Source organism: Pseudopipra pipra, chromosome 15, assembly GCF_036250125.1.
Source record: "Pseudopipra pipra isolate bDixPip1 chromosome 15, bDixPip1.hap1, whole genome shotgun sequence".
Classification (NCBI taxonomy): domain Eukaryota; kingdom Metazoa; phylum Chordata; class Aves; order Passeriformes; family Pipridae; genus Pseudopipra; species Pseudopipra pipra.
The window spans coordinates 8,900,620-8,928,408 of record NC_087563.1 but is presented as its reverse complement, the minus strand read 5'-3'; the positions used below and the strand labels follow the sequence as shown (position 1 = coordinate 8,928,408).

The window sequence follows — 27,789 nt, the reverse complement described above, 5'->3', positions numbered from 1 at the left end:
CCAGAGCTGAGCATCCCAACTGCTGGACTCTTCACTTATTCCAGGCTGATCCTTCAACTGAGCCCCTTACCCAGCTCTCAACTATTCCCCACCATCACCTTCTCAGCAGGGAGCTGGGGTGGACAAGCAGCCACGGTGGTTGGAGCAGACACATTTCCGCATGCCAGGGTCAAGGGCAGCCCCCCAGGACCCAGGCTGAGGCTCTGCCTATGCCTGCCTGAAGGACCAGCATCATTTGGCTCCAAGCCTGTCTTTCTCTTCCTCCCAAGGCATTATTATGGCTGTGGCCAAGCTCTCTGGCCGCTGCAGGACAGCAGGCAGGAGCCCTCAGCCCTGCTGCTGATGAGAAACCCATATCCCGTGGCTGCTGGAGGTCCCACCCTTCCTCCCTGGCCACCCCTGGGATGAAGCATAGCTCCTGCCTGGAGGGGAAATCCTCCCCCTCGCCCTCACCTCCCGTGGGGCTTGGAGCCAGCCAGGTCACCCTCAATCCCTGCTGCAGCAAGAGGATTTGAGGTGCAGGCTCCCAGAGTGCCACCTTTTTGTTCTCATATCCCAGCGGAGGTTTCTTTTACAGCCCCCTCGCTCTCTGCCCCCAGCCCAGCACGCTGTGTCCCATCACCAGTGCTTCACCCCAGCCTCTCCCTCAGCCTCCAGTGCTTCCAGCAAAATTCCTTTCTGGCCAGTCATTGCCGCCCCTCAGCCTTGACGCCTGTGGGACTGGTGTGCTGGCAGGGCTGGGCTTCCTCTTCCTGAGCCGCCCCAGCCCCGACACACTCCCGACCCCCTCCTCGCCTTCACCCAGTGCCATGGCATTGGCCCTTTCCTGGGGGCACGAGGGCACAGGGCCTGCCAGTTGTGCCCACCCCAGGGTTCAGGCACCCAGTAGGGGTGCCCAGCTTCCCTCACCCTCCCCAGGGCAGCCGCATCCCACACGCAGCCTGTGCCATGGTGATCCCACCACCCCCAGTGGGTTTCTGTGAGAGGATGATTTACAGCCCCAGTTTGGGCAGGGAGTGTGCAGAGGATGACTATGGGGAATTGCTCTGCGAGGCAGCTGGGAGGAGTGGGAAGCAGCAGGGACGAGTGGGAGGCAGTGGCTTCTGGAAGGGAGCTCAGCCCCGTGGAGGTGTGAGGACTCCTGCCAACATCATCTGCCTAGCAGCACTGCTGCTGCTGCTCCCCCTCCCCTCCCAGCATCCATCCCAACTCAGGTCTCACATCCAGCATTTCTGGAGCTGGACCCCATGCTGACACCCACATCTTCCCTGCACACAGCCAGCACCCACTCGTTCACCCCTCGCTGCATGTGCCAACGCTCAGCCCCAGCATCACCCCCTGGCACCCACAGTTCCCCTCAGTTTCCCACAGTGGCACTGCCTCTCCTTATTAATTTCAGGATGAATGCTTTGCTTTTCCACAGTCCCCTTCACCTGTGGCTCTCCCAGCATTGTGCAGATATTAATTACTGATAATTAATTAAGTCAGGCATCCCCATTCCCCTGTGGAGATGCTGTCTCATAAACAGGCTGACAGCAAACACAGTGTCAGGGCAGGCAGAGCTGGGTGGGAGCTTCCAGTTCCTGTTGCTAATGGTCCAAACCCCACCTGCAGGAGCTTCTACCTGATAGACCTTCCTGGAGGGCTAATGGGCTGGGAGGGGGAGATAGGTGGGAAACCAGCAGCACCTGGTTTGGTCTCAGCAAGGTAGGATGGATGGATCTTTTTTGCCTCTGGCTGTCTCTGTGCAGCTTCTGCTCCTGGATTGCTACTAGTTTGCTGTGGCTGTGGGACATGGGGCTGCCTGGGTAGGAGGGAGGGGGGCCAAACTGCTGATGGAGCTTGTTTTGAGCCACCTTGTTATTTGCATTGGTGTTGAGCTGCAAACCCTCCAAGATAGATGGGAATTATCCTCTGTCAACCCTGAAGGGTTCAGAGTGTTCCAGAGGCAGCATAAGGGTTCAGCATTTCCCCATCCCACTGCTCCTTAGTGGAGGGTTGAGAGTCTGTGCAGGAAGAGGACAGGAAGACAAACAAGGTTGTTGACCCTTCTGAAGTGAAGGAGGGGGATTGCCCAGGGATGCACAGCAGGAACTTGCAGTTTGCTCACTGCAGAGTGGCTTGGAGGATCCTTGGGCAGGGTCCCTCTGCTCTCCTGGATGACAGGGCTCCTCTGGGCAGCCATGGGTGTTGTTTGGGGGTCTCTCCCCTGCCCAGGTCACCCACTCCCTCACTTGTGTGCAGCTGCTGCTGCCTGACCCTGAGGCTGCACGGGGCACCAATCCCTGACCGGAGGTGCCACCTTAATCCGGATCAGTGGGAAATCTGTCGAGTGCCCACGCAGCCCCGTGGCAGCTCACTGCCACTCCTGGGGCTCTGCAGATCAAGAGCCAGCTGGGACATGGGCAGAGCCCTGCAGGAGCCTGGCCCTGGGCAGCCTTTCTGTATGAGTGTGGAGCACAAATGCATTAACTGTTGGACGGAGCCAGCTCGCCCAGCAGCCGCTCCACAAGCAAAAGCAGGAGCAAACCGGGGTGAGATTAAGGCATTCCTTGGGCAGCTCCCACCCCCTTGCCCTGGCCACTGCATCTCGGCCTGCAAGGCCACTAATGCTACTTACATTATTACTGGATTATTTGGATGTAATGAGCTTTGCCCCGCTCAGCTGTCCCTCTGCTCAGGGCTGTAGTGATGTGTAATACTTCCTGCGCGAGGCCACGAGGCGGGCAGCTGCCGGCTCGAAAACAAGCAGAGCCCCAACAACACAATGCGTTAATGTTCCCGGACAAAATTCCAGCATGGGCTGGAGGTTAATCACAAATCAGGGAGCTTTGGGTGTAGCGCTGAACAAAGCCAGCGGGCGGGAGGGAGATGGTTCCCTAAGCTGGGTCCTTCCCCGCCCCCATGGGCACAGGCAGGAGCGACCATATCAGTTCCATCTCTTTCTGTGGTGTAACACAGCTATAACCGTCTCTTCCATCCTTGGCTCCTTTTCCTCTGCCTTCCTCCCATCAGACCTGCCGATGCAGGGGCTTGGCAATGTGTTGCTATGGACACCAGGAAGTTTTTCCCTAGAGACCAGAAGCCCGGAATAAGTGATGCCTGCATTTTCTGCCATAGGTTATTATTTTTTTTGTTCCCCTTTTTTTATTACCAATGTTTGTTTAAATGTTGATTAATTCCCAGCTTTTCCTCCCACCTCTGTCATGCTTTTCTCACTGAGCTTTGTGGATTTCCGTGGCTGTGTCCAGGGCTTGGCTTCTGCTTCATTCTGGGCCAGGGCGTGAGCACTGGGTGTGTGGGAGGAAGTTTCAGTGCTGTAACTCTTGCTCTGCTGGAGACCCTCACAGAAAAGATCCCCCATTTATTCCAGCCTCGGGAGATCCTGTTGGTCTCCCCAGGCTACTGCAGAGCTCATGGACACACACCACCACCAGCAGCTGCCACAGGAGGTCCTGGGTTCCTGTTCCCAGGGCTTGTGCCTCTTGGCAAAACATGCTTGCGAAAGCGTGGGTAGAGGTACCCTGCTCCCTTCATTGTGTTTGGGAGCTTAAAGTGATTAGGTTTAGACTAGTTAGTGTCTCTACTGGTCTGAGCTCCAGGCCTGACTCCCATTTCGTCACTTCTCTGTTGGCATTTGGTATCCTTTAGTGCCTGCATTGGTCTCTGAGAGCTCTTCGCCTGCAAAAGCACGATCAGGAGGGAAGTCCCAGCAGCTTTTGGAAGGCTGGAGCTTGAACTTTGCAGCAGGGCACTCACAAGAATGTACCTCAGCTGCCCTTGGAGCCCTCAGGTTGAGCTTGGTGAGGCAGCCTCTCCCCAGCAGCTCCACAGACCTGGGTATGGAGCAGTGGTCAGGGAGGGTCAGCCCATTTCCCAGAGGGAAGCAGTGGTGCATGTCTGCAGAGTGTATCTCTGGGCAGTTGGCATACAGAATGGGATTTTACTGTGAGACAGTCTCAATGTCATTTTGACTTCTCATTCTTTGCTTTTGAAGCCAATAATGGGCTGCTTCTGTTCCCTGTCACTTGATCTGCCCCTCAGTGACTGAGGAGCCTCTGATGAGTGATCTTCTCTGTCCTGCGCCCCTTATTCCCAGCTCTGGAGGGACTTCACAGACTGGCTTTCAATCAGCTGCTTCTCTTGTTCCTGGGAATGCAGTTCAGCACTGGGTCAGAAAGTCTCTGGCCCATTGAAATGCTGCCTTTTGCTGCTCAAGTTGCCCAAGTCATGACTCCCTCTCGGAAATCTTACAGCAAATAAGCCCTGTGCTGCTTGGCCCCTGCCTGCAGGGGCTGGCATGGTGTCAGCCTGCCCAGACCTCCTGCACAGCCCAGGCACTTGCAGGTGAGGCAGGGAAAGCAGGAACTGCTCAGTACAATGTTTTCTCTGTGTGTTTGGGGGTTTTGTTGAGGCAGCAGAAAGTTCCCCTGCTCCATATGGATCCTACCCTGGGTAATGGGGTGAGGCTGCTGAGCATCACCTTCATGGTGTTCTGCAGAGCTGCTGGAGGGGGATGAGGAGTGGAGGTGAGTCTCTGGACTCTCTGAAGCAGGAGAAAGGTGGCTCTTGCCCACAGTTCTGTGGGAGCCATGCCACCCTCCCCTCCTCTGTGGCCCCCAGCTCAGCACAGAGCCTGCACGTGCCACGGTGCCACTCCGGAAGGAGCAGTGGGGCTGGGATGCTGCTCCTTGCTGAGGAGGTGAGAGTCCCACCAGGGCCAAACACTCAATTGCCGTGATGTTTGAAAGCTCCTTGAAAAATTACTTCTTCTTCCAGTTCCTAACCAAACAAATGGAAGCTCCAAAAAAACAGCAGTTCCTTCCCCTGCTACTGCCAAATCGGTGCTCGCTGGGCTGTTTCTGAACGGGTCAGCAGCAAGCCAGGGCTGCCTGAGGGCTGAGCAGAGCAGTGGGTAGCTGGTCCCTGTGTTGTCCTTCTGCACCTGCTTAAGAGACAGGAGAGCATCCAGGGAGGCATGCTTGGCTTTGGGGCAATGCTGCAGGTGACCTGGCTGTCCATGCAGGGACAGGGAGCAGTGCTTGGGCACTTGCACTGCAGACCAGTGAGCCAGACATGAGACATGGCTCTTTTGTGGGGCAGGGAAGTCCCAAATCCAGACAGGAATGGGCACCCAGCTCAGAGTCGCTGGGTGCTGTCCTTTGCCTTTAGTGATGTCCTGATGTCCGGCAGCCGTGTCGCTGTCACCAGAGGGCTCTTTGGCAGCTGCCCAGCAGAGGTTAGTGCAGTGACACCCAGCTGTGTCCCAAATGCTAACAGACCCCTCCCCTCTCTTGTTTTCCCCTCCCTCTTTTCTGCCAGCAGTTCCCTATCAGCAAAACCCCTACAACCCTGGGAGCAGCTCCTCCGTGATCCAGTGCTACCGCTGTGGGGACACCTGCAAGGGCGAGGTGGTGCGTGTCCAGAGCAATCACTTCCACATCCGCTGCTTCACCTGCCAAGGTAGGTGGCCAGGTTGCTCCACAACCCCGGGTGCAGTTTGGAAAGCAAAATTCTGGGGACAGACTTACCTGGCCCTCGGAGATGTGGTCACATGCCCAGGGGTGGCAGCTTCCTGCAGGGGGTAAGTGGCATGGCACAGGTGGGAGGTAACGCACGGTGCCCCTGCCTGATGCCAGAGCCTATGAAGGGATGGCCAAGACCTGAGCAATGTCACTACCCTTGAGCAGCCTCAATGCCAGCAGTGTGCGGGTACAAACGTGCCCATGGCCCATCTGTGATGTGGCTGGGCCACCATGTCCTTCAGCTGCCTGCCCCCAAATCAGGAGGAGGAGGAGAGAGGTATTGCCAGCCTGGCTGAGAGGCAGTGAGGTGATACTCGGAGTGGCTCCTGATGGGGTTGGAGCTGGGTGACAGATCACTGCCACCCGCCCAGGAGACATGACTGAGGTGTTGTGGGATGTCATGGGATGCAGCTGGGAGTCGGTGGCCCTCAGGGGTGCCAGAAAGGGAGGAGAGGGGTTGTTTGAATCCTCCCTGAGCGCCAGAGGAGAGCTGCAGAGCTGTAAAGCTAATGGTGCAGAGCTGTTGTGAAGGGCTCCTCAGCATCTTTATTAGAGCAGCTGCTCTCAGCCAGGCCAGTGGCTGCTTCTGTAGGCTGTAAAACATCCCATTTCAGGCCTTTTTAAAGGTCTCTGGTCTTCCATGCTCCCAACACTCTGTACTAAGCAGGATATAAATCCCCATTCCCGTGGCCATACTTTGCTGCTCTTTCCCAGAGAACAGCTGGTTTGGGTGCAGGGGACACTTCCCTGGACGGTCCCCACTCCTGCTGCAGCCCTGTCCCCTGTGGCATGGGCAGCCCTGGATCTCTGGGAGGGATGTGGGTCCCAGGCTGCCCTCGGGGCTGACCTACACCTGCAGGGCACCGTGCTGAGCATCCTGCCCTTACCCAGCTCAGACATGGAGGATCCAGCAGGAGCTGAGCATCCAGACAAAGAGCTCAGACAGCTGCCAGCTTCAAAGGACCCAGGAGCCAGCAGGGAGAGCCTGGCAGTGCTCACTGCCCGATTTCCAAGTGAAAGGGAATATATAATGAGAGGAAATCCTCCTGTCTCACCTTCCCTCACCTCCTGCCACCTCTGGCTGGCTGCTGCCAGCTCCCACAACTGCCTGTCCCTGCCATGTCCGCCGGAGCCTGGCATGGGAGTGCAGCCCAGGGACGTGCTGTGGGTCCCAAAGCAAACAGGGCATAAACCAGCTTCATTTTATCTTGCTGCTGGTTCCTAATGCTGTCCCAGAGCTGGTGACCTGTCCCTTGTTGCTGACAGGCTGTTTTGGAGAGCAGTGGGTGCTGGCCCTATGCCCCTCAGGTGGGTACTCACAGCACCAGGGAGCAGCTTGGCCAAGGGATGCTCCAAAGGAGAGGAGCTGCATCTCTGCCCCCATGGGCCCTGCAGCAGTGGGTCCAGCTGTCCCCTGCCACTCTGGGGAGGGTGGCTGCTGTGTGGGCTGGCCTGCAGGTGCAGGCAGGGTGTGCAAGGATAGGACAGAGAGGTGCTCAGGCCTGAAGGGTAAAACAGAGACCAAGGTGGGCTGTGCCAGCAGGTGCTCAGTCGCTCTGTAGTCCCCCCTCCACCCCATCACCCTGCAGGACGGGTGATGGGCATTGTGCAAAGGCTCCAGGAGCTGGTCCCTGTGCCAGGCCAGATGTGCCCTCCAGGGTCTGATGCTCTCGAGGTTTCTCTGGATGGAGAACACGTGGGAGGGAAATGACGCTGAGGCCGGGCTGGCCACGTCTCCTTGGATTACTGTGATGGGCTGTGCACCACCCACGGTTCCCACAGCAGGGAAGGAAGCGAGGTTGGGCTGGACACCTATGGAAAAACAAGCACTGAGATCTCCAACCCCAGTGTGTCCCAGGACCTGTACCCATTAGGGCACAGCTTCATGTCCAGGCCAGGGAATGAGGATGGCTCATCACAGAGGCAGCCATGCCCCAGCGCATGGAGAAGACCTCTGCCTAGTTGTCCCTAGGGCATTCCCAACTCTTTGCTAGTCCTGTTCTCAGCTTCCTGACACAATGAGAATGTCAAAAGGAGGGGCTGAGCCTCAGCCAGGTGCAGTGGGTCCAGGAGGGGATGCCACTGGCCCTGCCAAGCTGTTTGTTCATGGTGTAGGGGGGGGCTGCAGAGGTTCCCTCCCAGCCCTGGGATTTCCTCTGGGAGCGCCCAGCCCTGCTGTCCAAGCAGTACCATCCTGCACCCCGCCACAGCCCAACACTGACATCTTGTGGTGCTGGGAGAAGGCCCCAGCCCTCTGGTGGGAAGGGAAGCCCTCTGAGATACTTGCAGGAAGCTGTGTCCCCAGGGATGCCCTGGGACTGCTGCTGGAGAGGCAGCAGAAGTGGGCTCAGGGATCCTGGGCTGGACCTGCCCACTGTGCCTGTGACGGGTGCGTGTCCTCCCCTCCAGTGTGCGGCTGCGACCTGGCACAGTCGGGCTTCTTCTTTAAGAACCAGGAGTACATCTGCACCCACGACTACCAGCAGCTCTACGGGACCCGCTGCGACAGCTGTGGGGACTTCATCACTGGAGAGGTCATCTCCGCCCTGGGGAGGACCTACCACCCCAAGTGCTTTGTCTGCAGCACCTGCAGGTGAGTGGAAATCATCACCAAGCGTTCATGATCCCCTGGAGAAGCCTTGAGCAGCTCTTGGCTGTGCACCAGACAGAGGGGTCTTCATTAGCCTGCAGCCCCTTGTGCCCCGTTCAGCATCACAGCAGGCACTTCCTCTGTGTTCTCTAAGTGGAAACCCTTGGGCGGCAATGAAATGGTTCCAGCCGTTCCCTTTGCAGCCTGGAGACCTCCCTTGGTCCTCCCACCCCAGCACATGTGCACCCTCGCTGCCTCCTCTCGTAGCCCTTGCCTGGAGCCCCTCTGCTCCCTGGCACCGAGGGTCCCACTGGCCCCTGGAGTGGGAGCTCCCGGGCAGCCCCAAGCACTGCATGCAGGGGAATGAGCAGCTCACACCTCCCCCCCCTCTCCTTGGCCACAGGAAGCCCTTCCCCATCGGAGACAAGGTCACATTCAGCGGGAAGGACTGCGTCTGCCAAAACTGCTCCCACTCTCTCATCAGCACCAAACCCATCAAGATCCACGGGCCGAGCCGTAAGTTGACTGCTCTCCTGTTACGTGATGGCTACAAGGAGCGGGACCTCATGCCTGTGGACTATGCTTGGGGAGGGTGACAAAACAGGCTTAGGGGCCACGGGTGTTCACAGAGGTTTCGGAGGAGGAGGAACAGGGTAGTCCTGTGGCTCCACCCAGGATTGCAGGTCACTGCTGGTTTCGGAAACTCCCTTGGCCTGTTTGTGACCTGGGCAGGTGCCGCCACGCTGGCGGGCGCTGTCTGAGGTCACGGAGAGGTTTTGGAGCTGAGTTTGCTCTGAGTCAGTTGCTTTGTGCTCGGCTGCACCAAGGTCTGTGTCCAAGTGCAGACCCTGGGACTACTCACCCGGCTGTCCTAGCATTGGCATTCCTTGCTGCCTCTACAAGTACTGAAAGGCTTTTTACACTCATCCCCTCGCCGTGATGAACCCCTGCTAAAACTCTGCTTCAGGCACTGATCTCCAGGGCTTGCCAAGCATGGCATGAAGGGAAGGTAATCCCAACCTGAGGTCAAAAGCAAGGCCAAATCCACCCAAAAGAGCTTGTCCATTGCTGCAGCTGAGTCCTGCAGCCAGGGCCAGAACCAGGACTGTGGTCACTCTGTCACCATGGTGGCACTGCTGGTGGCTGCGTGGGTTGACTTACAAGTTGGTGCCCCTGGGAGCCCCCCCCTCAAGCTGCCTCCCCCCATTTCTCACCATGGCCTTGATGGAATTAAGAGATGTGGCAGGGTTCAAATGAGCCTCAGCCAGAGGACAGGGATTTCTCCACCTTCCTCCATCGCACCCTGAGCTGCCCAGAGCCAGGCTGTGCCTGACCCACAGCAGCCACTGTCTCCTGTAGCAGTGCTAGGGGAAGGGCAGCCACACATTCTGCCTCTCGCCTTCCTCTCCCTTCCCATCCCATCCCCTTCCCACCAGTGCTCCTCCCTGCCGGGGTTACCTGAGGGCACCATGCTTTATTCATGGACAGCTGCAGGCAGATGTAGCCTGCCTACTGCATGTGTCACTCACAGCCCCAGTCGCCCTGGCAGTGCCACCCAGAAGGGTGGCAGGGGAGGTGTGTGGGCTGGAGCCCATGCTGGTGCACTCTGCAGGGATGGCATCCCTAGGAGGAAGATGGTGAGCCTCTCTCTGCAGCTCCAATCCTGTGAGCAACTCCAAACCAGAGAGAGGAAATGGATCCTGGCTCAGCTTGCTTTTTTCTAGGGGTCACAAATCCTCCCCCCTTAGCTTTGTCCAGTGGGCGGGGACTTGGCACAGAGTAGCTTGGGATGGGCTGAGTGGAACAGCCTGTCTGCTCCCGCTGTGCAGTGCCATGGCAGGGAGGGGGTTAAGGAGAAATCCCATCCGGGCAGACCTGCTGCCCAGGGGGAGAAGAGGACAAGGAAGAGTCAAGGTCAGGCATCCGAGGCCCATGTGCTTCCTGCTCCCAGCCTTGATGGGAGCCAGGGGAAGCAGGGAAGGAAGGGAGTCTCGTAAATACTGCAGCGGGGCCGGACGTGGCTGCCGGAGAGCACAGCCCTTCCTCTGCTGCGCTCGTTGCGAGACACTTCCCACTGCTCCTGCCTTGAGGCAGCCCTGGGGACCTGCCAGGACAGCATAGCCCCTGGCCCTGGCTCAAACTTGTCACCCAGCAGGGAGACCCAGCTCTGTGCTGTGGCGGGTGCGTGGCTGGGTGCCAGCAGTACCGCAGAGGTGCCAGCTCCAGCCTTCCTCCTGGTTCATATGCTGGGAACAAGCAGAGGTGGTGTATTTCCATAAAGAAATGATCCCCAAGAGGCTACTCCTGGAGTGGTCTCAGGAGCTGGGTGTTTATAACAGCATCATCCCTAGTGAAGTCCTCTGGGGCAGAGTTTTCCTGTGGGTGTGAGGGGTGTGCCAGGTTGGATGACTGGGGTGCCTTGGTGTGGGCCAGCAGATTTGGGTGTTCCTGCTGTGTCCCACACTCCCCCCCTCTTCTGTGCCCCCAGACTGTGCTGGCTGTAAGGAGGAGATCAAGCAAGGCCAGTCCCTCCTGGCCCTGGAGAAGCAGTGGCACGTCAGCTGCTTCAAGTGCCAAACGTGTGGGATCATCCTCACTGGCGAGTACATCAGCAAGTGAGTGCCACCTTCCTGGCAGCACTGCCAGGCTCTGCCCCGAGGGGCTGGGGCTGCAGCAAGGGACTGTCCACTCACCCACTACTAACCCCTTCTCCTCCCTCTCCCACAGGGATGGCATCCCATACTGTGAGTCTGACTACCATGCCCAGTTCGGCATCAAGTGCGAGACCTGTGACCGGTACATCAGTGGCCGGGTCCTGGAGGTGAGTTCTGGGGCCACAGCCACCCCATCCCGGTCTGTAATAGGGACATGCCTTGGGGAGGTGTGGGAATTGCCTAATCCTGCCTCCCTGTCATGCTACCCTCCATCTCTGGGGGCCAGGGCTCTTCCTGCAGCAGGTGTGTGGACACACCTTCTCTGGAGAGTGGGAGTGGGGAAGGAGCACCAGAGCTTAAGAGAGGTGGCTTGGATGCCTGAGCTCGGGAAACAGCCAGAGTGGCCTGGATGTGGTGAGACATGTCTGGAGTCCAATATGTGGGGACATTAGCCTTAAACAGCTGCTGCCATGCCTGGCTCTGGATGTCCCCAGCACACTCACCCCAGCCTGCCTTCTGAGCCCATCCATGTGCCGGCAGCCTGCCTGTTGCCTTGGAAACATATCCAGCACGGCTGCCCGCTGCAGAGCCTGGGTGAGGGGCTGCAGCACCCTACCCATGGGCAGCAGTCCCCATGGCACACTCCTTTGCAGGCCAGCAATTGGAGCAGGGGGTCTCCTTCAGTGGTCCAAATCAGAGGGGGCTTATCTCATTGCATTGCTGGACAGTAGGAGCTGCTCTGGCAGAGCCACGGAGAAATGCAGGGATTCCACAGGGATCCCACAGCAAGGCGGCTGTGGAGTGTGTTTTGGGTGATGATGGGACTGCACAACCGGTGAGGGGAGTAAGGGTTGCTGTTGGGGAGGGACAGAGAGGTCCATCAGGGCTGGTCCTTTCTGGCAGCCAGGTGGTCACCTTCTGCCTGTGGCTCCTGCTCCTGGAAGTGGCATGTCCTGTCATGCTTTCTGTTTATACCGCAATGTGTGCAGGGGGAAAAGAATTCCAGTCTGAGGGTAACCCAAAGGCTCAGGAGGCACAGAGAAAGATGTCAGAAGGATAACACTATGGAGCTGGGCTGTGGTGACACAGAGGCAGCAGTGCTGAAAGCATTCTCAGTCACTCCTGCAACCTCCCCTTCTGCAAAGCTGAGCAGGAGGGAAGGGCTCCCATATCTCTATCATCCCCAGATTGCAGGAGTAGGAAGCTGTATCCCAAAATCAGAGGTACCGTGACTCCACGATGAGGCCACAGGTGCTGTGGGCTGGGTGACTGACTGTGTTGGTCTCCAACCTGCTGAGGGTTGTTCCAGGACATCTCCAGCCTGTTTCACTCATAGTCTACCAAGAAACCATCACCCTCTCTGGTCCTGGGAACACCCAGCCTTCCAAGGAACCTCTCTGAAGCTGGAGCCAGTTGCCAGGAACCTTTCAGCATCTTCCCCCTCTCTGGGGGGCTGCCTCTGCCTGGGAAGGCTTTCTGCTGACTCCAGGCTTCAGCAGCAGTGCCAGCACTGGCTGCTGGGAGCATGAGCTCAGCACTGCAGCAGCTGCCAGGGGCCGGCTGCCCATCACGGGGTCACTTCATCAGCAAATGTCTGAATGGAGCAGGGCAAAGCCAGAGGCTCCCCAGACATCAAATCCCTGCTGCTGCTCCCCTGGGAAGTCTGGTCCCTGATAGCCCCGTGACGGGACAGAGCACCCTCAGCCACCCAGAAGTGTGAGCAGGGAGGGTGTTACGTGGTACGGGATGTTCAGTGTGTGAGGATAGTGAGAGGAGTCAGAGGGGACCTGAGACCCCTGTCATAGAATCATAGAATGGTTTGGGTTGGAAGGGACCTTAAAGATCATCTCGTTCCAACCCCCTGCCGTGGGCAGGGGCACCTTCCACTAGGCCTGGTTGCTCCAACCCCTGTCCAACCTGACCTTGAACTCTTCCAGGGTTGGGGCATCTGTTCCAGGTTCAGAGGCCTTGCAGCCCACTCTCCCTACCCTCCCTAGTATGTGCTTGGTCACAGTATTGAATCATCTATAAATCCAGGGGCTTTAATTGTCTTTTCTGTCAGAGTGTGAAATGGAAAGGGTGCCTTTAAATAATTTTAGGCATTAAGGAGGCTCCTCATGCTATCCCAGCAGCCTTCAGGCATTCCCAACTGCTCCAAGCTGTGCAGCCAGGCTTGGATGATTAATGAGTCTTTAAGGGACCCAAGTGATAACAAGCAGTTATCCCTTGCAGCCTCTACCAGCCTTGTACAAGCTGTAGCATTAAACAATGCAAAAGGAACAAGGTTTGTGCATGGTTTGGAGGGTTGCTGCTCAGGAGGAGTGCGGGTGTTGAGATGTTGGGTGGCTTTTGGAGAGATTTATGATGAAAAGCAATTTGGGACTGGACTGGTACACACCACAGGGGAGCAACCAGTCTCCCTCCACATGGCATCTTAGAATCATAGAATGGTTTATGTTGGAAAAGACTTTAAAGCTCATCTCATTCCAACACTCTGCCATGGGCAGGGACCCATCCAACCTGGCCTTGAACACCCACATCCTGATCTGCAAAGCATCCCCTTTTAGCACAATCTGACCTGTGACAGCAGATAGGAAAAGGTGGATATATATGGGGTTTTTTTTCCTTACTGTCAGCACAGCAAGCTGTTGAGGGTACTGATAGAGTCCGAGAGCACTAAACCCTTCCCAGATTCAGAGAGGGATGGGGGAAGGAGGAAAGGAAGAGGAATCCAAACTCATTTCCCCTGCCTGCACTGAAACCTTCCACTCATTTTTGTTATAAACTGGAGGGGGAAGGCCACTGGCTGCCATTTTCACCCCAAGGACACTGAATTCCAGGCTGATTTCTATGGGCAACCCATGAGCAGGTTCTCAGTTATCCTCACAGCAGATTTCCCTGTTGATTCTCCCTGTTTCAAACTGGCTCCAGCCCCCTCTATCATAACCCCCCTTCTTTGTCTGTGAGAGCCTCATCTTCCCTCTGCCACCTTCAATTCTTCTTCTCTTGGATTATTATGGGAGTAAAAAGTTCTTTTCTGGGCTCCCAGCCCAGAAAGCGAGCCTATAATTGAAATGCTAGAAGACACTTTGAGGGGGAGCAAGCTCCCAATTTAAGCTGTTATCCCTGTCAAAGAGCAAAAGGAGCAGCCTAGCTTCCTCTCAGCTGGGGAAGAGCATGTCACTAGCACTGAAGTTTGGGCATCGCTCCACCGAAGGAGAAAAGTGTCTTTAGGGAGGAGCTGGCAGTGGTAGCCAGGGATGGTCTGGCAGCAAGAAGAAACCTTTGCTTTGCGAGGTTTATCTTTGGGGTCCTTCTTCTCCCTTTACTGCTTCCCTGTTGTGACATCCTGGGCCAAATTTGCTGGTTTTTTTCAAAGCTGTAGAGGAGGAGCTGGTGCAAAGCATGGCTGCTTAGCTGAGTGCTGCTGCAGAGGGCCTTGGCTATTTGCAGAGTGCAGGGATGATTGATTAGGGTTTGTAGGGTACCTTCTCTGGGGGTTTGGGATCTCCTGGTTCTGCTTTCCTGTGTGTTGGAAATCTCAAGGAGATCAGAAAATTCACAGTCTGACTCGTAGTCCAGCAGGTCAGAAACACACTCGTGATGAAGAGGTCTCTGGTTTTCTCCATGTGATGTGAAGGTCTCCGAGGCCAATGCGGGCAGTTTTGTCCCATTCACCTTGTCATTGTCTGCAGCAGCGAGGGCTGTCAGGGTCACTCGCCCTCAGGGACATGAGCAGGTCACCATGTCCTGCCTTGCTCAGGGGTCCCTGTTCTCTGCTCACCCCTGCAGGCAGGAGGGAAGCACTACCACCCCACCTGTGCCAGATGTGTCCGCTGCCACCAGATGTTCACAGAAGGAGAGGAGATGTACCTCACAGGTAGGGGTGAGGAGGGACCCCTGGCCCTGTGTTGGGGTGTGGACCAGAATGGCTGTGTGTGGGTGTCCTGGCTGGGGGGACTTTGGGGTTTGGGTCACTATGGCACTGAAAGGGCCTCTTTGTGCAGCAATACCCCCCTCCACTGCTCCCCAGCACCTGCACTCTTCCTGGTTAGGGTGGCAATCATTTCTCTCCGTGAAACCTTCCCTGCCACTGAGCTGGAGGAGACTGTTCCTCATCAGAAGCTTTTTGTTCCCTGCGAGTCTCCCTGCACAGCTGGGGAGCACTGCTGGGCATGCCTGGATGTGTCCCTGGCCTTCTCCCAGTGAACAGAGCCTGGGATGGGTGCAGGGTGCTTGTCTCCCTGCTCTCCCCAGCCCCAGGGGAGGGTGGTCCATCCCCAGCTCCCCCAGTCCAGGTGAGCTGGCAAGCAGCACTGGAGGGATAAGGCTTTCACTCAGCACAGATGGATGGTTTGGGTTTGGTTTTGGCAGGAGCTTATGCCCTTAGACCTGTTTTAGGGGCTGTTTCCAGCACAGAGGGAGGGTTTCTTTTCTCTCAGTAACCCCTGCTTGCCTGTCACAGTTTAGTAGGTTTGGCCACTGTTCCTCAGTGCTTGGGAGCTGTTTCATTCCTTAGTACAGACAAACAGTCCCCAATATCTTGAGTCTTCCCACCAGGCATGTTCCTATGGGACTGCTGGAGATGGCAGGGACAGGATGGGATTCTCCCATGGCAGGGGAACCTGGATGATCCCTGGCAGTGGGGGTGAGCTGTGTGTGGAGCTGAAACACTTTCCCTTTGCTGCGTTGCAGGCTCTGAAGTGTGGCACCCGATCTGCAAGCAGGCAGCCAGAGCAGAGAAGAAGCTGAAGGTAGGCAGCAGGGTGAGGGGCATCTTAAGAGGTGGCACATCCCAGGGGATGCCCCCAGGTCCCTCTGTAGGAGGGGAACTGTTGTGGCAGGGTCTAAGCTTGGAGTGGCTTCCCGAGGCTGCCCAGAGGATGGTGGGTGGCTATTAATGGACACCTGGTGGTGGCTGTTCATGGACACCTGCCTGGGGAGGGGGCACAGCAGTCCCCTCACAGTGCCCACACTCCTCTCTGCACCTGACTGGCCATGGGAGCAGTTGTCAGTGGGGTCTTGCCAGGCCACTCCAGACCTGTCCCTGAGAGCTGGATGCAGGGCAGCCTGAACAGCCATGGGCACGGGCAGGCAGCAAGTGAAAGTGCAGAGAAACTGGACCTTCAGTGAAATTTTGCCCCCAAAACAACTATTTGGCTTCTGTGCCCAGCATGTGCCTGCTCAGGGGTCCCTCCTTGCCGTGCTCTCACCTGCCTTCCACCTTTCTGCCTCCACAGCACAGAAGGACGTCGGAAACCTCCATCTCCCCTCCTGGTTCCAGCATTGGCTCCCCAAACCGTGTCATCTGTGTAAGTACAGCTCTGCCCCTCATCCAGGGCCCCAAGGAGGGGATCAGCAGTTTCCAGAGCTGCTCTTCAGTGTGAGGTGTCCCCCAGGGACAAGCCCAGCATTTGGGGACAGCATTGACAAGCCGTGTCCCCTTGCCCCAGTGCCGTGCTGTGCCACCAGTGCAACTGGCACAGATCAGGAGCACTCAGAGGGGCACAGTCCTACCCTCCCAGCTCCTATGCCCCTACACACTGCTGCCTCTCAGGCATCTCCTCTTACCTCTTCTGCTGCTGGGGTGATGGTGGGCTCTGCCTGCTCCACACTGTGCGTTCCAGCCTTCCCTTCCTTCTCTCTTCCTCTTCCTTTCTGTCTCTCTGTCTCTGTCTCTCCCTCTCCCTAGGCTAAAGTGGATAATGAGATCCTTAATTACAAAGACCTGGCAGCTCTTCCCAAGATTAAAGCCATCTATGAAGTGCAGCGTCCTGACCTCATTTCCTACGAGCCCTATCACAGATACACGTCGGATGAGACACTGGAGAGATATAGCTATGGGGAGGTACTGAGTGTTGATATGCCCAGTGCTGGGATGCACAGGGACCAGGCCCCAGTTTGGGGGAGAATTGTGTGTGGGTTCGCTCACTCCAGTGGGAATACTGCAGGGAGGCAGGAGTGGGGATAGGATCTCTCCCGGAGGCTCATCGCCACCAGGAAGAGGGCCTGGGCTGAAAATAAAGTGTTGATGCTGCTTCTGTAGAGTAAGAAAGAAACCAGTGACCTTACCAGTCACCAGTGACCTTACCAGTCACAGACCCGACTGCAGGGATAGCACTGCGTGGGAGGAGTGATGTGGCAGGGGAGGAGCCCATCACAGCCCACAGCGGGGGAGGAGGAGGTCACACAGCAGCACATGTGCATCCCTCCAGGGTGGAGGGACAGACGATCCCCAGGCTCAGCCCAGAGCGTGGCCCCTGGCACACAATCCTCCTGGCCACCCAGCCCAGCACAGCACCCCTGGAGCACGGCAGGGCTGCCCTGTTTGGTGCCAGCCCTGCAGGCAGGAGCAGGGGCTTGGTCAGTGCATTTCCACAAGACTGTGATGAGATAATGCCCCAGCAGCATGTGGCATGGGACTGTCCTGCCTGCCCAGGCAGGCTGGGACTGCTGGATGAGTTCAGTAAGTCCACGGAAGAGAAGGTCTGAGCAGCTCACACAGAGATGGGGCACCTGAGGTAGTCTTGGAAGGGGATTTGATGATGGCCAGCAGGAGGAGCATCTCTTACATCAGCAGCCCCAAGGTTTTGCCCAAAGCCTGGCTTCCTCCAGCCCCCCCAGGCTTGGTGCAGGCAGCGTGGCCATGGCCCACTGTAGAGCACCCAGGAGCCAACAGGTGCCTTCCCCCCTCGCAGCTGCTCCACTGAGGTTTCTGAGAAGGGGTGCAGTCTGCTGGTTCCTCATGCTAGTTCCCTTCTTGGCCAGGGGCTTCCTGCCCAGTGTCCTGTACCACCAGCCACCCTAAATGCCTGGCAGCTGTAACTTGGAGAAAATGAGCTGCTGTGGAATCCTGGTCTGTCACTGCTCCTCTTAACCATGTGCTGTCTCTCTCTCTCTTTTCCTCCCCACTTTGCCTCCTGCTGCCTCCAGTCCCTGGGGACCCTCTCCCCATACTCGCAGGTAATGCCCCTGCGGGCACTGGGAGGTCTGTCACCTACTGCTGCTGCAGGATGTCCCTCTGCCCAGGACAGCTGGGGCTCTGCTGATCATCCCCCCCACAGCTGTTGGCTGCCCCAGGGTGGGACCCCTGTCCAGGAGAGTCCTGTCCTTCAGGCCCTGAGGAGAACAGGGTGCAATCCCTCCCTGGCAGAATGGACCCAGGATGCAGAACCAAGCACAGGGCAAGGAGACGATCTCCAGGGAAAGAGCCTCTGGCTGGACATGTCACCTGGTCTCAAACTCTGGGCTTTGCTGCCTGTGCTTTGGCAGCAGGGGAGGCAGAGCAGGGTGGGGACCCCCTCTAGCCAGGACATGCACTGCCCATAGTGTCACACTGCAGAGCACCCTCCCGGGCTGCCCCAGGCACAGGGATCCCTATCCATGGGACACCTCCTGCCAGCTCTAACACCACTCTCTCCACACCTTCCCCATCCCCAGGACATCTATGAGAGCTTTGACACGCGGCAGAGGCGAGCCTCCAGCCCTGGCTACATCGACTCCCCCACCTACAGCCGCCAGGGCATGTCCCCCACCATCCCCAGGTCCCCCCACCATTTCTACCGCTCAGGTGAGGATTTCAGCTGCAACCCTAGGCTGAGCTAAGCTCAGACCCCCAGGTGGAGTGGGGATCACCAAAATGCCACTGAGACTTCTGTGGTTTCTCCTCTGGCAAGCAGGAGGCCTGGGGGGGGACGTCCACCAGGGAGGCAGTGACCAACTCTGATCTGTGCATCCTCTGGTTCCCCCGACTCCTGTCTTGTGAGCAGCAAGGAAAGGCTGAGAAGGCTTTGTGGCTCAGACCTGAGCTGGGGCTCATGCAGGATGGGGTGGGGAGGCAGGTGACCTCCAGATCCGGTGAAGAGCCCCTCAGCTGTCTTGGTAGCTCTGGGATGGGTGTGCACGAGTGTGCTTGTGCCCAGCCAGTGCTGTAAGGGAGGTCCTTACACGTGCACACGTGCATGCACGCACACCCTGGAGCATGTCGGGGGGAAGCAGAGTGTGTCTGTGCCATGTCTCCTGTCCTTTGGAGCTGGGAAGGAATGACTGGGAAAACCTGAGGTCAGTAAGTCCAGAGGTCCTGCAAACCCCAGCACTTCACCGCCAAGGGTCCGTCACGGTTTGTCTCTGCAGCACGCTCGGCTTTCCTGTCACCAGCAGTGGGGCAGCTGGCTGTCCTGTACCAGCACCTGCACATGGGGTTTCCTCTGCGTCCCATCTTCCTCCGGAGATGCGGGAAATCTCCCCCTGCTCCATCACTCCCTATCCTGGATCACGGCCCGGCTCACATCCCTGTGGGTTGCCCCCAACCACATGGGCTGCCCCTGCTCTTCTAACACTGCTGCATTTAACACCCATTTTCTTCTGCCTCTTGTTCTCTCTCTCGGTCACTTATGGCTGCTTCTGCTCGGCACCGCGTAGGCACCGAGAGTGGGCGCAGCTCCCCCTACTATAGCCAGTTAGATGTGAGGTCCTCCACTCCAACCTCATACCAAGCACCCAAGCATTTCCACATCCCAGGTAGGCTCTGGAGCACCCCGGTCCCTGGGGAAGCGCCGTGTCCGTGGCATGCCCGCATGTGCCGTCCCCGCTGTGTCGCATGCGTAGCTCCGCCGCCTGCCTAGAGCCAGCTGGCAGCAGGATCTACCCCTGTTAGAGGCCATCCATAAACAGGACCTGCAGCTTGAACTCTCCTCCCTCCCCATCACCACCTGGAGGTCCCAGAGCCACCCGGAGTCTGCTTGATCCTTGCAACATCCCTCTTCTCCCTCTTCCCTGACCTTCCTCCACTCCCCACACGAAGATGAGTCCCCTGGTGAGAGCCTGCCCCCTCCCCTGCCTCCCCCCAGGATCACCAGCCGAAGCGTGTCTGCCGGAGGCCTTTCCACACCCACCCGCTACAGATGACTATTTTATACTCCCCCTAGGGCCCGCTGCTCCCTCCCCCCAGATCTTCTGGGCTTGCCAGATGCCTGCTCCCCTTCTGCAGGGATTGCAGGGGGCCACCAGGTAAGGGCCACCACCCGCTCCCAGCCACGCAGAGTCCACGGGAACGGGGACGGAGCGGGCAGAAACGGAGAGTGGGGTGGGAAGCAGGCAGAGCTGCTCGTCATCCTTCAGCACATGCAGGGGGGTCAGAACCCCAGACAACCCCACTCAGCTGTAAGCATCTCCCACTGCCCTTGTCCTCCTTCAAAGCATGGGACTCTCCACAGTGCGTAGCTGATGCCCTGGGATAGCACCATGAGGACACCCAGAGGCTCCCCACCATGTCCCCAGCTCCCATCCCATCCCTGCCAGGGTTTGGCCCCGCTGCCCGCCCTGCCCTGCCCTCCCGCTGCCGGTCAGTGGTTTATGGATGGCCCCCTCCCTGCTCCGCCAGCTCTGCTGCCTGGCCCCTGCGCGGGGGCTGCAGCTCTCGGCGCCAGGCTCCAGTTCGCTTTCCCTCCCAGCTCGCTCTTTTCTCTCTCTGCTGCGGAAAGAGGCTTTGGCTGATGTTGTCTCACCCCAGGTAGCTCACAGGCGGTTCTTCTAGGTGCTGGCACCCCGAGAAACCGCCGCAGGGTGAGCGGTGATGCCTCGCTGCCGGCTGGCAGGGGCGGCCGGCGGCTCTGGCTGTGCCCGCCGCACCCGTGCATGCTGACGCTGGGTGCTCACTGCATGGCCTCTGCTCACCACTGCCCGCAGGCAGCCCGGGACCGCCCTCCTGCTGCCCGGGACCGCGCTCCTGCTGCCCGGCACACCGGCCTGGAGCTGCGCTCCCTTGGGACACGTGGGCCCGGAGGCGGTTGTGTGATGGAAATGTGGTTGTGGGGGTAGTGTCTCCTGCAGGACCTCTGTCCTGCCCACTCTCGGCACGCCCACACTGACCTCTCCTTTCCCCTTCTTCCCTTCTCTCTTCCTTTTCTTTCTCTCTTCTTCCACCAGCTGCCGGCGAGAGTAACATCTACCGGAAGCCCCCCATCTACAAGCGCCATGGTACGATCTGCCTGCTGTGTGTCCATCCCCATGTCCCCGTGGGGACAGGACCAGCATGGGGCTCAGTCCAGCTGAGTCATGTCCAGGGGCAGGGTGGGAGGTGAGGGCAGGCGTCAGGACAAGATGTTTGGGCGCTGGACTTTGGTGGTCTGATGTTCCTGCCTCCCCTCTGGGCAGGAGAGTGCAAGGTTCAGTGGGAGAAAGATACCGCTTTTGACCACATCCCTGCTATGAGGGATGGAGGAGAAAGCTGTCAGCAACACCAGGGTAGCTGTGGGAGGGCGAGCAAGGCAATGATGGGGTGGCAGAAGGTTCAAGGGTGGACGTTATTTCTGAGGCCGGGAGCCAGAGCAGCCTCAGAAAAGTGATGAAGAAGGTAGTTTGTAGTTTCACATGGAGCCCTGGAGAAAAGTCACAGCCCATCCTGGATAGATGCTCCAGGGTGAAACAGGCCTGGGAGGTGTTGCAGGGTGGGGAGGGTGTTTGGTGTCTCTCAGTGGGGATGGATTGCACTGTCCCCACTTGCTTCTGCACATAGAGGGACACCAGCTCCCCCCAGCAGTAACTGTGTTTCCTCTCTCTCCCTGGACTTTCCCTTCCCTCCTGCCCAACTCCCACTGCCCTGCTGCTGGCTGCTCCTCCTGCTGTAAGTACCTGCTGTTGGCTGGGTCCCCTGTGCCTGCTGGAGGTGGTGGGATGGCCCTGCTACACCTCCTGTCCTTGATGTTCCTTCCTCTGCGAGTCTCCCAGCCTCTGGTGCAGCAGAACTCCCCTCTGGGTTTCTCACCTATGCTGCTGAGGCTCAGTCTGTCTGTGTCCCTGCCATGGGGGCCAAACCCCTGCCAGAGCCCCTCTGCTCCCTCCCTCCTGCACAGCCCACTGCCACCTTCCCCTGGCAGTAACCTGAAGAGCCCTTTCCCTACTGGGACTGAGCTTTCCTCCATCCCCTCTCTCACTTACAGGTGACAGGAGAGCACAGGGAGGTTGGTGGCACTGGTGGGACTGGGATTGGGGTGAGCACTATGCAGGAGCCAGTGCTTGTGGTGCTGTGGGCTCTCAGCTATTTGTGTCCCTTCCCAGCTGCATCAGTGACAGCCCCTCTGCTTGTCACTGTCCCCACCATCTGCCTCAGCACCCTTGTCTCGAGGAGATGTCAGCAGTTTGATTATTCCCAGCTCTGCTACAGGCTGTCCCAGCCTTGAGTCGCTGGCAGTCACTGGGGGGGGGAGAGGATTTGCCTTCATTCCTGAGTGGATTTTTGCAGGCCCTCACTGTAGTTCTACCTGCTCCTTTTGCAGACAACCCCTCTGCAGCCACAAAAAGCAAAACCAGTGAAGATATCGCGCAGTCATCCAAGTACAGCCCTGCCTACTCCCCGGATCCGTACTACCACTCCGAGTCAGAGTACTGGCCCTTCCAAGGCTCGCCCAAAGGTAATAAATGCCTGCTGGACTATGAGAAAGGGAAACCCATTCCTGCCCCCAAACCCAGCTACTTCCTAGGAGGGAACCTTGCTCTGAGTTGTGTCTGGACCTGAAGGTGGCGTTGGGCTGAAGTACCTGCCAAAGTGACCCTAAAATCCTGGGAGCCCCTGGGACTCAACTGTCCCCATGTGGTTGGGAATGTCTCCTCCCTACCTGCCTTCACTTTTGGCCCCATGTGACTCCCTCACGTGTCTCCTTGCAGCACCCCGGGCCCGGAGGTTCTCGTCAGGTGGTGAGGAGGATGGGTACGACCGGGGCATGCACAAGGTGAGTGATGTCCCTGCCCACAGCCCAGTGACGGAGAGCTGACAGCAAACCGCCCCTGGTTGGCTTTGGGGAGGAGGCTCAGCCTAGTTCTTCCACCCAAGAAGGGGCCACCACTGTCCCTGCTGTCCTGTGCCATCTCTCCCCACCTTGGCCACCCCCAGCACAGGATCTGAAGGAGGGGGAGCAGATGGGAGGTGCTGAGCCCATGCCAGGAGATGCCATGCCCTGTCATGATGTGCTAGTGGGCAGGGAGGGCTGGGCAGGGAAAGGAGGGGTGCAAGATGGCTTTCCCTCCTCTGTCCAGATCCAGAGTGGCATTGGCAGGCTGATCCTGAGGGAGGAGATGAAGGCTCGGTCCAACTCCTACGCAGACCCCTGGACACCCCCTCGCAGCTCGGCCAGCAGCAGAGAAGCCCTGCACACGACTGGCTATGAGGGCTCCCTCAATGGCTGTAAGGATGATCCTGTCTGTCTGTCTGTCCCACCCAGTATGGCCCAGCCCCTCTGGGAAGTTTGCTGGGGTGGAGAGGGAAAAATGAGACTAGGAAGGGGAGGGGAGAGGAGAGGTGCTGGGCACAGAGTTGGCCTAGGAAAGCTCTTTCCGTTTCTGGAGAGCTCCATTCTTTCCCTGTGTCCCAGCTGGGAAGGGGCATCACCCAGTGGGTGTCCAGGCAACCTGGTGAAGTGCCTCGTGGGGTGGCTGAAGGGTCCCTTGAGAATCTGGCATCGCAGTCACGTTGGGGTTGCTCTGACCTGTTTGGGCTGGCTGCACGTGTGCTTCACTAATGGCACCTCTGGGACCTCCTGGCACCCCAGACCTGCTGAGCAGCCTCAGGGCTACCTTGCTTGCACTGCTCTTACCACACAGCACCCAGGGCACCCATCTCCTCTGTCCTTGGGGCTACGATGGGGCTGGGGGTGCTTGAGAGCCTGGCAGCACAGATGGCCCTGCCTGCTCCATGGTCTCCATCTTCATGGCACGTCTGCCCTCATGGAGCTGGGACTGTTTGGAGGTGCTCAGGGAGCCCCTCAGCCCTGTGGGACTCCAGGGAGCCCCAAGGAGGACCCGTGGGGTTGGGAACAGGCAGCACTGCATGGCATGGGGTGCTTGGTCCTCCCTGACAACTGGCTCTGCTCTCCTTGCAGCTCCCAGAACCCACTACCTGGCCGACAGCGGTGAGTGTGTGACCCTACAGCTCTCCACGGCTGGTCCCCCATGGCTGGGGAGTCCAGAACCCAAGCTGGAGGAGGTGCTGGGACCAGGGAGGGAAGAAGGGAAGCAAAAAAGGAGCCCTTGAAAGCCTGTGCAAGGGTAGAGCTGAACCAGGGCAGAGCTGATGGCAGCACTGGGAGAGGATAAGTCAGAGAAACTGAGAGAGGAGAATGTGTTGTGCTGAAGAGTGAAGAGGGAAGGCTGCCATGGGAGAGGGATTTTCAGGAGAGGAATATCAGCACAGGAGGAAGCCAGGCTGGAAATGAGTTGGAGCTGGAAGGAGACAGAGCTGGGTGACTGTGGAGCTGGGTAGTGACAGCTCTGTGGGAGCACAGAGGTAGGGTGGCCCAGTGGGTGCTGTCCTGGGATGTGAGGCTCATCCCTGCATTTTCTCTTACACATCTTGCTGGCTTCTTTGCAGATCCCCTCATTTCTAAGTCGGCCTCCCTTCCTGCCTACAGGAGGAATGGGCTGCACAGGGTAAGTGCCTCGTGCTTACATCCAGCTGCCGCCAGGCCTCTCTGTGCTGTTTGTCATTCTTCCCAGGCTCCTTAAAGCCCCCAGTGCTGCCCTTCCAAGACTAGGGTGTCCTGCTTCTCCCTTCTCTGCATCTCTGTTGTCATTGCTGCCCTGTGCCAATCCAAAATGACCTTTATTGGGGTCCAAAGTGCCTTGTTCAGGCAGTGCCTGCCCTGAACCTTCCACAGGCATGTTTCAGAGAGATACTGGTGTTGCTTTCCAGCGCAAGAGCTTTGCTTCATATCCTGGGCTAGTGATTGCTTGGGACCAGGAGCTCTGGTCCTGCCTCTGTATGACTTGGGCTTGTCACTTCACCTCCTTCTGCCTCAGTTTCCCCCCTGCCAGGTGTGGGGAGCGGGTCCTGCTTTGGCATGGTGGGGTGCCTTCTCTCCTGGGAACATGGGAGATGCCATGCTGAGTGTCTGGAGGAGACCCCCTCTTACTCCTCTTCCCTCTGTTCCTCCCACAGCCTCCCAGCGCTGAGCTTTTCCACTACGACAGCACGAATGCCGTCAACTGGGGGATGCGAGGTAAGGGGCCACGGGGCCAGGGACCCTGTAAGCATTCCAGAGCCAAATCCTGTGGGGCTGCCACCTGCAGGCAGTTCTGGAAAATGAGGCTGGAGGGAGGATGGTGGGAAGATCCTGGTAGCGGAGGGGTCAGCATGGCTCATGTCTCTCTTTTCTCTCTCCCCACAGAGTACAAGGTAAGATGCTTCTGCTGCAAGGCTTGGCTGTCAGCCAGAGGTGGGAGTCCCGGAGATGTGTCTGTGTGTCCCCAGGCTCTTCAGGGGGAAGTTTTGCCCTCTTCCTGCAATGCCCTGCCTTTGTCCCTCTCCATCCCCTACATGACAGCCCCGTCCCAGGACTGTGGGGCTCGGACCAGAGTCCATCCCCTCCTGCCAGGGTCCCAAGCACTCGGATGAGCAGAATTGTCTCCTGGGGAGGAACAGAGAAAGGTGGTTGTGGTGTGATTTCCTACTCACACTTGTACCTGGGTCACTCCTGGTTTCACAGAGTGAGCAGGCTATTCCAGAGCCACCAAGGGGATTTAAGGTGGATCAGGATCACCCTGAGAGCAAGTTCCTCCTATGCCTTGTCCCATCCAGTCACTGGAGTCAGTTGTGCCACCCAAACACTGCTAGACATGGCAGGAGGAGGTTTTGCCTTAGTGGTCCCCATGGCCTCATTCCCAAGTGTGTCTCAGTTGTCTTCTTCTGGCTCCAGAGCTGCCTCACGGTCTTCCTGTCCCTGTGCAGATATACCCCTATGAGCTTCTCCTGGTGAAGACAAGGGGGAGGAACCAGCTGCCCAAAGATGTGGACAGGACTCGGTTAGAGGTGAGAAGAGCCTTTTCCACTGGGGACAATCTCCTCAGGGCACAGAGGGACCTTATCCCATGGGGTGTCCCTTTAGCCCCAGCAGGCAGCATGTGGCTGTGAGGGGCTCATGGATGTGCAGAAGCATCTCTATGTCTCCCCAGGAGCACTGTCACGGTGGTCCTGCTGCTCCACTGGCCGAGCAGAGCTGTTCCTCGTGCCCACAGCACGATTGTGTTTGGCAGGGGCAGGAGGGAGGCAGGTTCTCCCCCTCTCCAGAGTGAGAAGTGCTGAGAGTTGTGGCACCTCATTGCCCCAAGCGGGCAGGAGATGCCCTCAGAGCCCCTCCAGCCTGGGTGGTTGCTGTTGGCCCTGGGTGGTGGCCAGAGTCCCCAGCTCTGGCCCAGCATCCTGTCTCTCCCCAGCGGCACCTTTCCCAGGAGGAATTCTACCAGATCTTCGGCATGACCATTGCTGAGTTCGACCGCCTGGCCCTGTGGAAGAGGAATGAGCTGAAGAAGCAGGCCCGGCTGTTTTAAATGCAGTGCACTATAAATATATACATACCTATAAATATATACATAGAGAGATCTCTATATTGCAGCTCTACATGATTCTCGGTGCTGTATGGGGCAGAGGTGCCCTCTGCGCCCCTGAGAGTGAATTGGAGTCTTGCAGATCATTTTATGCTCTGTGTTTCCTTTACTTTTCCAGCCTTGTTTCTGTATCAATCTGTGGGTTCTCCCGGGAGCTAAAGCCACATGGTTCCTGAAGCACTTGGCGTCTGTCACTGCCGCCCCACAGGCACATGATGGAGGGGGGGAGGATTTTCTTGCTGCAGCCACAGCACCCAGGGCTGGGGGAGAGCAGGGCTCTGGGATGGGTTTGGGATAGGGGTGTCCCATCCCCCTCTGCTCAGCTGCTCTGTGTATTTACTTATGGGTTGGAAAAGGCCCCAGGCACAATTGCAGGAAAGTGGGATCTCAGTAGGAGCTCCTTAAAGCTCTCCCTGCCTTTACATGCCATGACTGGGGCACCTTTGGGATCAGAAATGCAGAGCTTGGGGCATGGGACAGAGAAGTGTTGAGGACCCCATGGGGAGCTGGGTGCACCCCCATGTCCAAGGTGAGAGCCTGAGCTCCGATGCCTCCAGGGCTGTTGGCTTTCCCTGCAAACCCCATATTACCAGTTTATCCTCCCAAAGTGCCGGAACGGCAGCTTTCCAGGCCATCCCAAAACCAAGCTCTTCTTAAATGAAATAGCCAAAGCCACCTCCTGCCTTGTGCAGTTTCTTGCTGTTCTTGAGGTTTATCCAGAGTCGAGAGGGGACACCCTGGGGTACCCAGTCCTGGGCCCCAGCTCCGTGGCTCTGAGGCCTCAGCATTCATGGGGGAGTCGTGGGGGTATTCCAGCTGGGAGCTGGGGGAAAGATCAGAGACAGGGAGGTGGGGATGCCAGTCCCACTAACTGCTGGACCTCTCCTGGGTTTACCTGAATTACCCCATCATGGATGCCTGAGTCCCTGAGTCCCTGATGAATCCCTCTGCAAGCCTCTGGGAATGACATTCCCAGGGCCATTCAGCATTCCCTCCACTGCAAACTATTGGGTTGGAAGGGGATTTGGCTTATTTTTTTCATAAAACTAATAAGGTTGTTTCCACACAAACATTTTTCCTGGTGTCTGTGGTGCTCTGGTTTCCTATTTGCTTGTCCATCACAATTTTCAGACACGTGACAGGACTGAACTGTTACAAACAGGCCAGAAAGCTGTAGGATATCTCTGCAGGAACCAGGTCAGCAGGGTTCCTCCGAGGGTACAGCAAGGGTTTTGCCTTCACTCTGCCAAGGGCCAGCTCTGCTTCTGCCTGTTCTGGTCCCCCCTCCTGTCCTGGTGTCTCCCATCGAGTGGATTGAATGCTCTCCTTGCCATCAAATGTTGCCCAGCTTGTTGCCCAAAAAGCCATCACAAGGTTCCTGTGTGAGGCAGCAGAGATATGTGGGGCCCCTTGCAGGGGTTTGCCAGGGTGCAGGGGGCTCAAGACAGGAGATCTCCCATTAGGAGCAACCCCAGCTCTGGGAGCTTTACACCAACATGGGAGAGGCTGGGGACTGAGGTGGAGATGGCACCATTTCCCTGGTAACTACTCCTATCTGCTTTAGAGCAGCACTAACTGAACCAATTTTATTTATAATATTGTTTTACTTATATAAACTAGGGCTCCCTAAATCAAGCTTAACTGT

General features: G+C 57.6%; 1 protein-coding gene across 10 annotated transcripts in view; it reads left to right on the top strand.

Moving 5' to 3' along the window:
* ABLIM3 (actin binding LIM protein family member 3) overlaps positions 1 to 26,230 on the top strand; it is a 53,360-nt gene extending 27,130 nt beyond the window's left edge. The window contains exons 2-23 of one of the 10 annotated variants that reach the window (XM_064671728.1): positions 5,326 to 5,463; positions 7,935 to 8,118; positions 8,519 to 8,631; positions 10,604 to 10,730; positions 10,843 to 10,936; positions 14,562 to 14,649; positions 15,465 to 15,523; positions 16,010 to 16,081; positions 16,462 to 16,617; positions 17,703 to 17,732; positions 18,210 to 18,339; positions 19,191 to 19,289; positions 20,697 to 20,747; positions 22,046 to 22,180; positions 22,434 to 22,498; positions 22,803 to 22,950; positions 23,645 to 23,674; positions 24,133 to 24,191; positions 24,700 to 24,760; positions 24,929 to 24,936; positions 25,489 to 25,569; positions 25,974 to 26,230. In XM_064671728.1, coding sequence (XP_064527798.1) covers positions 5,326 to 5,463; positions 7,935 to 8,118; positions 8,519 to 8,631; positions 10,604 to 10,730; positions 10,843 to 10,936; positions 14,562 to 14,649; positions 15,465 to 15,523; positions 16,010 to 16,081; positions 16,462 to 16,617; positions 17,703 to 17,732; positions 18,210 to 18,339; positions 19,191 to 19,289; positions 20,697 to 20,747; positions 22,046 to 22,180; positions 22,434 to 22,498; positions 22,803 to 22,950; positions 23,645 to 23,674; positions 24,133 to 24,191; positions 24,700 to 24,760; positions 24,929 to 24,936; positions 25,489 to 25,569; positions 25,974 to 26,087 — 2,042 coding nt within the window. In that variant the 3' untranslated portion in view covers positions 26,088 to 26,230. The other 9 variants (XM_064671720.1, XM_064671718.1, XM_064671721.1 and 6 more) reach the window with 9 other exon arrangements.
* Positions 26,231 to 27,789: the final 1,559 nt, after the last annotated feature.